Consider the following 15,477-nt stretch of genomic DNA (forward strand, 5'->3'; position numbering starts at 1 on the left):
GAATAGTTAGGTTGGGGAAAAAGTATAATTATTTTTCTCATAATTGAGATCATTTAATAATGACGATTACTAAACCCTGTAACTTTTACTAAACTCCTTTTTTTTCTTACGAAGGTGAAGGGGTAATATAATTTTCCGACCATATAAAGTATATATGTATATTCTGGATCCTTATAGATCGCGGAGTCGATTTAGCCATGTCCTCCGTCTGTTTGTTTGTGTATATTGAAATCAGTTTTCAGAAGACCTCAGATATCTGCGAGATCCGAATCTTCAATAATTCTATCAAACATACGATCGAATAGAACGCTATTAAAAATCAACAAATTCGGTCCATAAATAAGGAAGATATGAGCAAAAATCTTAGACTACCTCTGAAAATATCATCAAAAATTTACATTTTTCGTTCATGCACAGACAGAAATAATAAACAAGCAACAACATAACCATACGGTAAATTTTGTTATTGTTCTAACTTGTCTATACATAACAAGTAGGAAAGTATAGTCGGGCATGGCCATCATATAATACCCTACACCATGAATATATTTTAAAACTTTTTATTTTTCGCAAAGAAACTTTTACAAATTTTCTAAATGAGGCTTTATATAGGAGTATAGGTCAAACATGGGCCAATCCTCATTAAATTTGGGAAAAGGATATATTTTAAAATAATAGTTAATTATGTTAAGTTTCATTGCGATACAAATGGTTACAAGTCAATTTTAGGCGTTTAAGACATTTTTTAAAGGGGGGTTTCTATGGGGGCTAGGGTCAAATAAGGGCCGATCATTACGAAAATCTGCAGTGTCATTTATATTTATATATAACTTATTTGTGCCAATTTTTTAGTATATTTTTAGTATATTTAGTATATTTGACGTAATTATGGCTTAAAAAGTCCAAATCGGGAGGTACGGTTGTATGGGGGCTAGGTGAAATAATGGACCGATTTCAACAATTTTCAATAGGCTTCGTCCTTGTGCCAAAAAACATGCTTGGTCCAAATTTCATCAAATTATCTTGAAAATTGCGGCCTGTACCTTGCGCACAAGGTTTACATGGACAGCCAGCCAGTCGGACAGACGGACGGACGGACATGTCTTAATCGACTCAAAATGTGATTCTGAGTCGATCGGTATACTTAAAGGTGGGTGTAGGACCAATATTTTTGTGTGTTACAAACATCAGCACAAACGTATAATACCCTCCCCACTATAGTGGTGTAGGGTATAAAAACAAAGCAAAGAATGAAGCAGTGTGTTGTTATTGGTTTTAAGCATGAAATTAAGTATGTAGAGCTCGGATTAAGTGAGAACTTACAAAAGTGTACTTTTTGGCACTTTTTCGTTCTTCAAAAGGTACTTTTTGAAATTTCTATAATATTGAACCAATTAACATGAAATTAAGTATGCAGAGCCCGGATTAAGTTAGAACCCATTAAAAGGGGCTTTTTGGTACTTTTTCTTTGTACAAAAGGTACTTTTTAATTTTCAATAACATTGTACCTAGAAACATGAATTAAGCATGTAGAGCCCGGATTACGTGAGAATCCATAAAGGTAACTTTTTGGTACTTTTTGAATTTCTATAACATTAAACCTATAAACATGAAATTAAGTATGTAGAGTCCGGATTAAGTAAGAACCCATAAAAGGGTACCTTTTTGGTTCTTCAAAAGGTACTTTTTGAATTCTTTTTGAAATTAAGCATGTAGAGTCCGGATTAAGTGAGAACCTATAAAAGGGAACTTTTTGGTATTTTTTCGTTCTACAGAGCATGTAGAGTACGGATTAAGGGAGAAGGCGACTTTTTGGTACTTTTTCGTTTTTCAAAAGGTACTTTTTGAATTTTCTGTAATATTGAACCTACAAACATGAAATTAAGTATGTGGTGCCCAGATTAAGAGAGAACCTACAAAAGAGAACTTTTTGGTACTTTTTCGTTCTTCAAAAGGTACATGAAGTTAAGCATGTAGTGCCTGAATTAAGTGACTTTTGGGTACATTTTCGTATTTCAGGTACTTTTTGAATTTTTTATTATATGGAACTCAAAAACATGAAATTAAGCATGCAGAGTCCGGATTAAGTGAGAACCTATAGAACTTTTTGGTATTTTCTCGTTCCTTAAAAGGTACTTTTGTATTGAACCTAGAAACATGAAATTAAGCATGTAGAGCCGGGATTAAGTGAGAACCTTTAAAATGGACCTTTTCGTTCTTCAAAAGGTACTTTTGAATATTGAACATAGAAACATGAAATTAAGCATGTAAAGCCCGGATTAAGGAAGAACTTATAAAAGGGCAATTTTTAAAGTTTTGCAACGTGCATGAAGAAAAATGAGCGTCCTAGTTATAGTGGTTGCGGTAACTCCCATATGAAATTAATAAAAAATTCATTTATCTGGGTAGAGTCTTAAAACTTTGTACGAAAAACTTTAACATTCAAGTGATCATATGGGGAAAAAATTAGTGGACTTTCATTAGGGGGACTTGACACATCCCATATGAATTAAATACAAAAATTCATATATCTGAGAAACTATTTGTGCTAGAGCCTTTAAGAATTACATTTTGTTACGAGTAAAACAAAAGTTTGTTTTTACAAATCCATTTACAATGGACTAATTTATTAATATTTTTATTAAAAGGAAATTTGTTAAAATTTAAACTTAGTAATTTTAATAAAATCAATGTTATGTGATGCATGAAATATGAAATAATAAAAAAAATATAATGAACGATTTCATTCTAAAAATTAAGTGGCTTATTATACTTATGAAATGTTTCCTATATTTAATGAAGAACATCATATGAACACGTTTACATGCAAAACTCACAAATTTTTATATAAAATTTTTATATAAAATTATGTCACCTTTACTTTTAAAATTAAATTTCATCATTTATCAAATATTTTTTTATTAATGATTTAACATTTTCCCAAAAAAATTTAATGCATTCCGGATTTAAATCTTTTAAAATTAAAAAAACCCGATTGAAATTTGAATATTCCTTAGAATTTAGAATAATAAATAATATTTTGGAAAACACTCGCACTACCTGAAAAGAATATTAAGTAAAAATCTTATATTTTTTCAAATTTGGAAATGTGTCACTACTGCCATAAAATATGCTAATAAATTTAGCTATACCCCAAAAAGAAGTTAAATAGTCTAAACATGAAAACGTGCATGAGTTCTTAATTTTTATTCAAAATTTAAGTTTATTTCTAACACTTAGAATTACTTTTTTGGCAACAATAAATAAATTGCCTCAATTATGCTTCAACTCAATATTTAAACATATTAATTTTGAAGACTTAATAAATGTTCAATATTTTAAAATTGTTTAAATTTATCCTTCAATTTTCAAAAAAATTTTCAATTTATACTAATGATAGCCAAATTTTTGAAGAACAAACTGTAAAATCAATTAATTGTTTAAGTGAATAATAATTGTGAAGAGTAAACAACAGAAAAAAATCTGTTTGTTTTCTAAATATTTATTAAGTTTGTGTGCGAGTTTTTTTTCTTCTTTCAATTTCATCAAAATTAGTTCAAATTACTTAAATGTTTTTTTAAATAATAAAAATAACAAATTTTGAATACTTTCTGGTGGTTCTGGTTGGTGCTAATAAACTTCCGCCAAGATTTTTCATTTCAATAGTTTATAAATAAAGATACAATAAATAAAAGTAAAATTAAATTAAATCATTCATTCATTCATCATGTTCATCTATTATTGTATGTATCATCGTTTTTATATGTATGTGTATGATGGTGCAAAATTTAAAATACTATCATACATTGTTGTATTTCAAATTAAAAATGAAAAAGAATTAAATCAAAAATTTTAGAAATTTAATTTACAAGTTTTAACATAACAGATTTTATGAACAAAGCTACATATTTTCTTATGAGAACAAAAGCTCTATTTGAGGTACGGTTATATGGCTAGGCTTCGTCCTTGGGTCACATATATAGTATGTGCCAAATTTCATCAAATTATCTTGAAAATTTCAAACTGTAGCGATACATGCACGCACAGACGGACGAACTGACAGACGGACATAGCTGAATCGACTGAGAAAGTAATTTTTGAATAAATACTTTTAAAACTCTGCTCATCATCACTTAACAAAAGAGTTATATTATTTGGTGAATTCTTACGAAACATAAAACATTTAAATTAAATTAAGTTCAAAAATCTAAAGATGCATACGTACGTGTGATTATATATATTTTTTGTTGTACTTTTTTTTATTCATGCTATATAATATTTAAATTGTTTAATGATTAAATTTAAAATGAATAAAAATAAAAATATGTAAATGTGAAAGTAAAGATTTGGAAATGTTGGATCTCCTATACCCTTAATAATGGGGTATTTTAACAAAAATAGGGTAGAAGGGGGATCATTCGCCATAGGGGCACATCTGCCAAAGCGAATTACTTGAAAACCGAGTAATCGATTTTATCGCATTATCAAATTTTGTTTGCGTTTATCGATTATCTATCATCCCTGAAAGTTTGAAAGATTAACTTTACATATGATGGGAGGCAGACGTGATTAATTGTTTTTCAAAGGGCTGTAAAAATATTTCACTGTGTGAATTTTTTGTGCTAACTTTTTTAGTTTTTGTGATAGAAAAAATATATTGGTCAGTGATAGAACGTCAATAATAGTGAATAATAAGACATAATAATATTTTCGATAATATAATTTGAAGCCCGAAAAAAATTGAAACTAAACCACAGAACTGCCCGTGGGGCACATTCGCCAAATATATGTAATGCTTTTGATGTAGAACAAAATTTGGTTAAAATATAGAAAAAAAAATCAGTAATAATTTGTTTAATTTTTTTGTTAATTTATGTGAAATAAACAATAAATATCTAGTTTATTATACTTTGTTTAGTGAATTAAAATATAAAACAGCAAAATAAGTTTTTATTTTTTAATTTTTTTGGCTTATTTTACTAATGACAAATCTGCCCCATCTCCTTGGCATATTTACCCCATGGATGGGGCGGTATCGCCGTGCGGAAAAGTGCGGAAAAGTTAAAAAAATATGTGCATGAGGATGACTTAGGAAAGATTGAAAGGGATAAAACTAAAGCCAACATATCTAAGTATCTGAACCAAGACAAAAATTAAGAATATGTATTGTGGTTTTAATTTGAGGCCGCCTCAAAAAAAAGTGGCTATGGTCCCCCTTCTACCCTACATATATATTTTCATTTCGTTAAATGTTTGTGTAATTATACCCTTCACCTTCGTGAGAAGGTGAATTGTTTTTCTGTTCATAATTTAAAAATATTAATTTTGTGACCTCATAAGGAACAAATACAATTTGTAATTCCGTATAGGTATCAAAGTCGGTTTAGCGATATCCGTCTACGCAAAACCCCCCCCCCCCCCTTTTTTTTAGTTAAGTTTGTTTTCAAATGTCTGTTTGTCTGTCCGTCTATATGTTTCTTGAAATCAATTTTCTGAAGACATCACATATCTTTGGGATCCAAATCTTCAACAATTCTGTCTGAAATGCTTTCGAGAAGTTTCCTAATTAAAATCAGCAAAATCGGTTCATAAATAACGGCGATATGAACAAAAATCCGGGACAACCTCTAAAAATGTCATTAAAAATTGAGAATTTTCGTGCATGCTGCGTCAGAGATTATAAACAAACAACAACACGCGTAATCATACGGTAAATTTTGTTATTGGAATAACTTGTTTATAAAAACAATGCAACGAAAGAACAACAATTACAATTATTAACTTGAAACATGAAATTAAGAATGTACAGCCGGGATTAAGTGGGAACACATAAAGGGGGACTTTTTGGTACTTTTTCATTGTTCAAAAGGTACTTTTTGAATTTTCTATAATATTTAACCTATAATCATAAAATTAAGTATGTAGAGCCCGGGCTATGTAAGAACATATAACATGGGACTTTTCAGTACTTTTTCGTGCTTCAAAATTTACTTTTGGAATTTTCTATAATATTGAACCTATAGACTAAATAATGTCAGCATGTAGGGCCCGGAGTAAATGATAAAATATAAAAGGGGATGTTTTGGTACTTTTTCGTTCTTCAAAAGGTACTTTTTGAATTTTCTATAATATTGAACCTAGAAACATGAAATTAAGCATATAGAGCCCAGTACTTGGTACTTTGGTACTTTTTCGTTCTTCAAAAGGGACTTTTTGTATTTTATATAATATTGAACCTAGAAGTATGAAATTAAGCATGAACAGCTCGGAGTAAGTGGGACATAAAAGGGGGCTTTTTGGTACTTTTTCGTTACTTCTTTAATTTTATATAATATTGATCTTAGAAACATGAAATTAAGCATTTAGAGCCCGGAGTAAGTGAGACATTATAAAAGGGGATTTTTTGGTACTTTTTCGTTCTTCAAAAGGTACTTTTTGAATTTTCTATAATATTGAACCTAGAAACATGAAATTAAGCATATAGAGCCCGGAGTAAGTGAGACATTATAAAAGGGGACTTTTTGGTACTTTTTTTCTTCTTCATTTAAATATCAAACTTCTCGGAAATATGTCTGATCAAATATATAAAAATTACAAACGGAATGATAAACTTTAAACGAAGGTGAAGGGTATACAAAAAGAAGTAGAAACATATTAACTAATTTTTGGTAAAATTACACGTAGATTTTGTTAATGCTATTTTTTCTTTTTTGCAAAATAAAGAAATAAAAAATTACCATGACTTTTTTGCGAATAATAAAACATATAAATATGTAATAATATTTTGAATATTAAAGATCAAATTACTGTAATAATTTACGTGCTACAAACGTTATAGGAAGTCACATCTGTTCACATGGATCAAATATTTAATAAAAATAGCGTATTTTGCTTTAATTTAGAAATTATCAAAAAAATCGAGTAAGATCAAATAAATAACACAGGCTAATAAATTTTTAACCCCGAGTATACTTTTTTAAACGACTGAGCAATGATGATTCTGAATCTGACCTTAGATTATATCCATCATACCAGAACTCCGTTTTTGGTTATATTTAAAACGGCGAAGTCCCCTTTATTTACAAAATTTATATTTATGTCATTTGAAAGTCCAATGTGCCGACTTTAAAATTAAGATTTAAGCTCCGTTATATTTAAAATATGGCCATAAACGTATTTTTTTAAACTTTATGGCACTATATCTTGAAAACTTAATGAGATGGATAAAGTGTTTTTCCATCCTTTAGCAAAGTATGCTTTGGCCTCTGGTTTTCAACTTTCTTCAAATTTTGTTGGCCTGTGTAATTTAAATATTTTATTATGTAATTTGAAAAAAAAACTTCAATCTTAATTTTCTGTTCTAAGTAATATTCCAGACCGGTATGTTTCCATTCCATTATGTTTAATAAACAAAATTTTATATCTGCAAAAAATTAGAAAAGATTTTTAATTTTATAATCCTCCTTGACGCCAACAATTACTTTCGCAGAAGATCGAACATCTGGACAAAAAAAAAAAAAACATAACATTTTTATTGTTAAAAATTTAAGGAATTAGGAAAAATAAACATATTGGAAAATAACGTTAAAAATGCAACTATATAAAGTTTATTTTCTTAAGCAGAATTTGGGTATAACAAATGTTAAAATTTTTTTTATTTTTTTTGCAAAAATTAAATTGTAATTATATAGGTATCTTTAAATTTGCACAAAAAGATACATTTTAAATTCATTTATCTCGAAAATACAAATCATAAGAGTTGGTATTAAGTAAACATTATTATCATCACTCTTATGGAATTTTGCAAAAGATAAAAATGTTAATGACTGCCTCGGCTCGTTAATTTCAAAAGTCAAAAATACTTCTGATTCATGTTGAATTCTTTATAATTTGTTTAATTAGTTGACAGAGATGTGTCTAAAAATATTCACCCACTTAATGCAAGAGCTTTGAAATATTAACATTATTATATTCTTTTACTAAAAAAATTGTTAAAAACGGCCTATATCTTAGGTTTGAAAATGATTTGGGTATTTTTTGCACACAACTCAGCGCACAACATCTCATTAGCTTGTATGTACAAAAGAGCTAAGTCCACTTTTTGAAATTTTCATTAAAATAGATTGTTTGGAAAGAAAATATGCAAATTATATAAGTACATAAATATTTACAAATCACAAGTCCTAAAAAGCAAGAAAACAGCCATTTAGTTTATATATTTAATAAATTTATTCCCTTAAAATTTATAAATATGCACTTAGCTCAATTGCCCAATTAAGCCAACAGTATTTATAGGTCAATTTCTAAGATTATTTTCACTCTTTTTAGAAAATAATCTTAATTACTATAAATATGAATTTTCTAAAATATTTGTATTATTATAATTTTTTATGTATTATAATTTTTACAGACATTTAACTTAAAAATTAATTTATAGTTTCACTAGAAAATTTAATCAGACCCTTTTATAACAATTAAACTAAATGTCAACAGAAAATAATTAAAGTAAATAAAGTATAACGTTTAATTTGAAACAAATTGTTCGTAAAATAAATAAATAAATAAATGACGTCATAAAATTATTTACAAGTTTACTTTCACTAAAATTTTATGATAAATACTACAATGATAATAAGTAAGAGTTTCGAAAGTTTTTGAAGAATTTTTCTTTAATTTTATAAAAAAAAATTTTTTTAATAGTATAGTTTTCCAAAAATATTTTTTTTTTTGCAAATTTTCTAAAAATATAAAAAAAATTTAAAATTTTATTAAAAAAATAGATTTTTTCGAAAATTTTCCAAAAAAAAAAAAAAAAAAATAGAACTACGAAAATATTATATTTTTTTTTAATTTTTCGAACATTTTTTACTAAAAACTAAAATTTTTCTAAAAAAAATAATTTCTGACAAAAAATCTTTTTTGAAAGTTGTATGGACAACTTAGACATCCATATGAACTTACTACAAAATAAGCGGTCTAGGTACAGTGGGCGTGGCACCTTATCAATAAAGATAATATTAAATTAGTATATCTAAGAAAAAATAATAGAGTTCCCAAATTTTTTCGAAGCAACTTTAGTATCAATATTTTAGACAAAAAATTTGCGGACTAGCAATAGGAGGCGTGGAATCTTCTATACGAATTACTAGCATACCCTAGGTGCTTCGCTACCCTAGCCAAAATTAAATACATACAAAATTATGTTTTCTTTTATAGAAAATCAAAATTGATTTAAAATTTTTTTAATGTTTCAGTTTTTTACGTTAAATTTTACGTGAATAAATTCGCAATCAGTAAGAAGCTTGAATTTTTAGTTTCATTCGTTTAGCTTCCACATTATAGAAAATTTCGAAAGTACTTTTTAAAAAAAAGTACTATAAAATACCTCTAATAGATTCTCATTTAATTTTCTATATTCAATATCGTAAAAATATCAAAAAGTACCATCGGAAAAACGAAAAAGTACAAAAATCTCTCTCAATAAATTCTCATTTAATAAGGATCAAAAGGTATCATTTGAAGAATGGAAAAGTGCCAAAGAGTTCCCACTTACAGAATATTATTCAGTCAAGACCACGTATGTTAAAATTTATGTTCCTATGATGAATATTTCAGAAAATTTAAAAAGTACCATTTATGAGATAAAAAGTACTAAAAAGTTCTCTTAAAGAGTCTTATTCAATGAAGAGCATGTATGTTTAATAATCACGTGTTTTGAATTCATATTATTGAACATACAAAGAGTATCATTTGAAGAAAGAAAAAGTACCAAAAGTGGAATAAATTCTACCTTGGTGGAAAGTACTAATAAAAAGAGTACAATTTTTCCCCCTTTACGAGAATTAAGTTTACAAAATATTCCGTGATTAAATCTATATATCACAGATAACACTCAAACGATTCAAATCTGTATTCATTTGATCCAGAAAAATTGTGTTTTCAAAAAGTACCAAACAATTTAGTCGAATTTGGTAAATAAATAAGACTTAGTACTCGAATTCCAAAATAATATAACAAAAGCTTATTTTGTGTGAGTAAGTAAACCACTTTTTTCAAATTTTATAAAAAATGGCTCAATGAGTTTGAATAAAATTAAATTTCCCATTTTTTCCCCTTTTTGGTACATGTTTCCCCAGTGAAATAGCTAAAATTTTGTTTCAATAAATATTACATAGTTAGATCGTAATTTAATAATAATAACTTCAATAAATCGAAAAAGTTGTTTTAATGTGCTAAGAAAAAGTACCATAAATACAGTTTTCTCCCTTTAACATTCAAAAAGGACTGAATTTTAAAAAAGTACGAAACAGTTGTCTCATAATTTTAGGACATATATTCAAAATATTTACTAAAATGTTATTTTCTTTATTAGTTAACTAGTTATAAAGAGCCAAAAAATGGTACCAAAATCACCTTTATTAAACATTTTCACCCCTTAAAAGTACGAATTTCAAAAAAGTACCAGACAACCATCTGGTCATTTTTAGAGTAGATAGATACAGGTGCCTTTAAAATTTGTCTTGTATCACTAATATTATGTAAGATAATTAAGAAAACCTGTTTTACCCGTTTTTTCCCTTTTTTTCCTAATGTACCAAAAACACATCTACTGTCAAAAGTTCATGTTTCTAGGTTCAGCCGTTTGGGCTGTGCGATTATGAATCAGTCAGTCAGTAACGCTACTCTTTTATATACATATATAGATATACAAAAAGTCGTATATCTGAGAAACTATTGTGGCTAGAATCCCTCAAATTTTGCATGAAAAACATTGATATTCAGATGAACATTTAGGGATAAATAGGGCGGAGAAAAATCGTATAACTAGGAATTTATTAGAGATAGAATTTTAAAATTCTCAAATTCATTGATATGAATCCATTTGAAGGTTTGGAACTTGCAAAAGGGGGCATTGAATCTACTATAAAATTAAATACAAACGTTCGTAGATCTATTAGAGCTAGAATCCTAAAATTTTGCACGAAAAACTTTGACATCCATGTGAACATTGAGAAAAAAAAGGGCAGACTTTCTCATAGTGTAAGGCGGACTATATTAGGTATATTTTGATGGTGAGAATTGAGGTTTCGATTCTCACCATTCAATTTTATGGAAATATATCAAAAAAAAAAAAAAGAAAATGAAACTAAACTTTCTTACTAGTTCAAAATATAGAAATAATCTTATCGTCCATACAATCATATACTACTCTAATGTTTTCATATCTAAATCTGCAATAAACATCCTTCCAACTATTTGGCGTGAAGTTGAAACAATGAGTTATCTTTGTTAAGACACATATAAAATTTTTAATGGTCTATAAGAATTTAATGGCAATTTGATGAATTTTTATGTTGACAGTAAATTTTTGCTTCAACATAAGTATTGTTTTTTGTTGCATTCATCTAGAAGATTTATTTACTGTGTGATTTTATAAATGATTTCTTTAAACATAAACATTTGATTGTGAAGATTTCAAACATTTTTTCTTCATACTTTTTTTCTACATATTTGTATGCAAAATAATGTCAACAAAAATGAACTTTTGTTTAGATATCTTTTCTCCTTGAAGCAAACATAAAAACACAACACATTTGGTAACAATATGTTTAATGGAAAATTTGTTTTTATATGTATCTTTACAGGGAATTCAACAGAGGACGTACGCTTTGAAGACAAGTACAAAATTATTTAAAGATTTAAATTTATTAGCTAAAGATGAGGCATTTCGTAATGCCACCACAATATATCCGGTCACAACAACTGATGATTTTTATAGACTTCATGCTTATTTCTCAAAGGTGAGTAATGATTTCAAAATTTAGAAATATTTTGATTAAACTGAATTTTTGAGGCCCTTCACCTACGTGAAAATATTATATACATATGTTATATAATTTTTCGATCTTAAAAAGTATATATTCTGGATCCTTATAGACAGCGGAGTCGACTAAGCCTTGTGTTTCTATCTGTTTGTCCGTATGTATAATAATAATAAATAAATTTTCAGAAAAACCCAGATATCTGCGAGATACGAATCTTCGATAATTCGGTCAGCTATATCGAACAATAAATAACGCAGATATGAGCAAAATTCCTAAACAACCTATGAAAATATTATGTTTCTCATTCTTGATTACATTTTTCAAAAACTGTTTCACCAAATTTTGTTCAAAATTTCATATAGCTCCCATACAAATTTACATACTCCCGGAAAACGGATTTATTGTTATAACTCCTTCTAGAATATTGGTATTACCAACAAATTTTTCACATATAAATCTAATATCAAGAGAAATGGTATTACATACCAACTAAAACCTCGGATCGGTCCATAATTGACCATAGCACCCATATAAGGTCCAATTCCGAAAATGAATTAAAATAACATATTTCATTAACAAATCACCAAATCCGGACAAAATTGAACACAATTATCTTTACCGAAATTTGTTTTTGGATCGGCCCATAATTGGTCATATAAAGTCCACTTTCGAAAATCACTTAATTGTAAATAAATCATGAATTAATAATGACATCGGGATAAAATTGTACTTAAATATCTTATGTATATAATTCTGTGAAAATCGGCCCACAATTGGTCCATATAAAATCCACTTCCGAAAATAACTTAATCGTAAGTAACTCGTTACTTGATAATCATATCGGGATAGCTCTCATACAAAATTTCCTGATGGGCCCATATTTGGTCATAACTTCTATATAAAGCCCTTTTCAGAAAATCATGAATTTATAATGAAATCGGGATAAAATTCTAAAGAATATATTTTTTTTATACAAATTATTCTGAGATTATTATAAAATGTAAATTTCTGCAAATATTCGACTTGTTATTAAAAAAACTAGCTTAGAGGTGAAGGGCATTTAAGATTCCGCATAGCCGAATATCGCTTTCCAACTTATTTTAATTTTATTTAAAAATCCTTTTTGCTAAACTTTACCTTTATCTTAGTATCATTTAGAAATTGTCCATCTTAATAGCGGAGAATTGGAACAGAAATCATATCGCATTGCCAATGGTACGATATCGAATAATATCCTCGAAATAAGATGGCCCCTAGGCGTACCATTGGCCAGTGCGCCTGAGACACGACACGACATCCTCATGTGGCATCTCATAAATCGCACTCATATATTTTTACCAAATGGTGAGAATAATATCGAAACATTAAGTACAATTGAATCTTTAGATTTGAACAAAGTGCTCGACATAACCATACAATATGCAAAAACCAAATTTCCCACCATGATTAACACCGGCATACATAGTATCTATAGAAGGTTTGATGCTACACGGGGTATGGACTATCAAATACATTTAAATATGCGTGATACGGGGAGAATGTCGGCGCTGACACAGAGGAATAGTATAATAAAAAGTTTTCAAATTGTAAAACCTTTGGGACGGGTGGAAGTGGTGCCATCACCTTATGTTACGGAAAGTACACGTATAGCCATACTGGTGCCTACGTTTGAACATCAACTAGAGGATGCTTTGGATTTCATAACACAATATGAAAAGATATGCATGCACAATCAGGATAATACATTTTTATTAATGGTATTTATTTCATAATCAATATTTTTTATAAAAATTTTACTAATTATTTTTTTTTTCTTTTAGATTTTCATGTACCGTTATGATTCCTCTAGCAAAGGAGACACTGATCCCTTTAAATCTCTCAAAACTCTTGCCTTAGATTTATCTTCAAAATATAAAACTGATGGTTCTCGCATTGCTTGGGTATCCATACGTTTGCCTTCGATGTTAAGTGATCCCATACCCTCTGAAAATGTAATGCTCAACTCTTTATATGGCCATAATGAAATTCTAAGTGTGGCTGTAGCTGATCTTGCCCTGCCTAAAATTGGCTTAGAAAGTCTAGTCTTAATGGCTTCAAATTCTATAACTTTCAAACCCGACTTTCTTAATCGGGTAAGTAATTTTGTTATATTTATTATTATACATTTAAATTATTCTCATTTTATATTTCTTAGGTTCGCATGAATACCATACAAGGTTTTCAAGTTTATTCTCCGGTGGGTTTTATGATGTATCCTTGTAAATTGGCTGGATTCTGTAAAGAATGTGAGACATGTGATGTTAGTCAAAGTACGGGTTATTTTGATAAATGGAATTATGATGTTATATCGTTTTACAGTCGAGATTATGTACAAGGTAAGTACAATTCAATTACTTAAACTTTGAACTATTGTAGAATCTATTTTTTGTGGTAAATCAAACAGAAAATTAAGTAAAATTGTGTTATATATATGAGGAATAGAGCTAATAATAAAATAACATTTGGTAGAGAGATTTTGGATCTTATAAAGCTTATTTAGTATGTATATCGAAATTCTATAAAAATTTGATTATTTTTATACCCAGCATTCAAAAAGATGATTTTGTCATTCCGTTTATAACACATCGAAATGTCGGATTAAGACCCATTAATATATATAGATATTCTGGGACTTCACTAGACTGTAAGACAATCTAGCTATGTCCTTCCGTCTGTATGTCTGTTAAAAACACGATAGAGTTCAAATGAAAAGCTGAAATATTTGCCAAATATTTTTAATTGATGCAGTTTGTTTAGTTTTGAAAATGGGCAATATCGGTCCAAGATTTCAGCTACCCCCCATATAATGTCCCCTTAAAAAATTACTTTCATACTCATAACTGACTTAAAGAAGAACGAGTTTTATAAAAGCTAAAATCTTTTTTGCCTAATTTTATGCGGATAGGTCCAGAATTGGCTCTATCCTACGCTCATAACTGATATAAATACACACAAGGTCTATAGGAATGAAAATCTCCCTGTCAAATTTTATCACGATCGGTTTATAATTAATCCTACCCCCCTTCAAAATGCCAGTATAGCAACGAAATTCGACATAAAGCAGCTTTATAGAAAATAGTTTAGTAAAATTTTGTGAGAATCTGTCTACAATTGACCCTACCGCCATATATGACCCTCTCAAAATACGACATGATGATCAGTAATTTTAGTAATTAGTCTTGGTTTTTTTAGGATTTACCCTACAGTGTGTATTAGTAATAATCGTCATGTATTCGTTACAAAGTGTATTTAGTTATGTTGTAAAAATGTTAATAAAAAGTACTAGGTAAACAGAAATCTGTAGAAGTAAAAAAAGTTTTTTAGCAGACAAAATCTTTTTCTATTTCGTAAAATTCAAGTACATACTGCTTAACTACCAGGCGACCAGAAATCTTAATAAGTGAAAAATATATATTTAGTTTACCCTATTTTAGGTAATAACCCATATTGCTTTAGGTTTGTTGTTATTTACTTACTTTTCAATAAATACAAAGTATTACAAAATATCAGGACAACAGAAATATGTGCTACTGTATATAAAAGTTGGTATTTTTTATTTATTAATATTTTAATTATTTGAAATTTCGTTTAATTTTATTTAATTCTATATAAA

At 28.3% G+C, this 15,477-nt stretch overlaps 1 protein-coding gene across 1 annotated transcript in view; it reads left to right on the forward strand.

The window, feature by feature from the left end:
- Window positions 1-14,276, forward strand: part of LOC119614812 (chondroitin sulfate glucuronyltransferase) — a gene marked incomplete at its 5' end in the record, with an annotated part of 22,976 nt that extends 8,700 nt beyond the window's left edge. The window contains 5 exons of the mRNA XM_037970920.1: window positions 11,646-11,801; window positions 12,974-13,582; window positions 13,646-13,957; window positions 14,020-14,200; window positions 14,269-14,276. Coding sequence (XP_037826848.1) covers window positions 11,646-11,801; window positions 12,974-13,582; window positions 13,646-13,957; window positions 14,020-14,200; window positions 14,269-14,276 — 1,266 coding nt within the window. The remainder of the gene's footprint in view (window positions 1-11,645; window positions 11,802-12,973; window positions 13,583-13,645; window positions 13,958-14,019; window positions 14,201-14,268) is intronic.
- Between the last annotated feature and the right edge of the window lie 1,201 nt (window positions 14,277-15,477).

Source organism: Lucilia sericata, unplaced genomic scaffold, assembly GCF_015586225.1.
Source record: "Lucilia sericata isolate MDLA Ls3-8-SP2 unplaced genomic scaffold, ASM1558622v1 Contig003447F_arrow, whole genome shotgun sequence".
NCBI classification, from domain to species: domain Eukaryota; kingdom Metazoa; phylum Arthropoda; class Insecta; order Diptera; family Calliphoridae; genus Lucilia; species Lucilia sericata.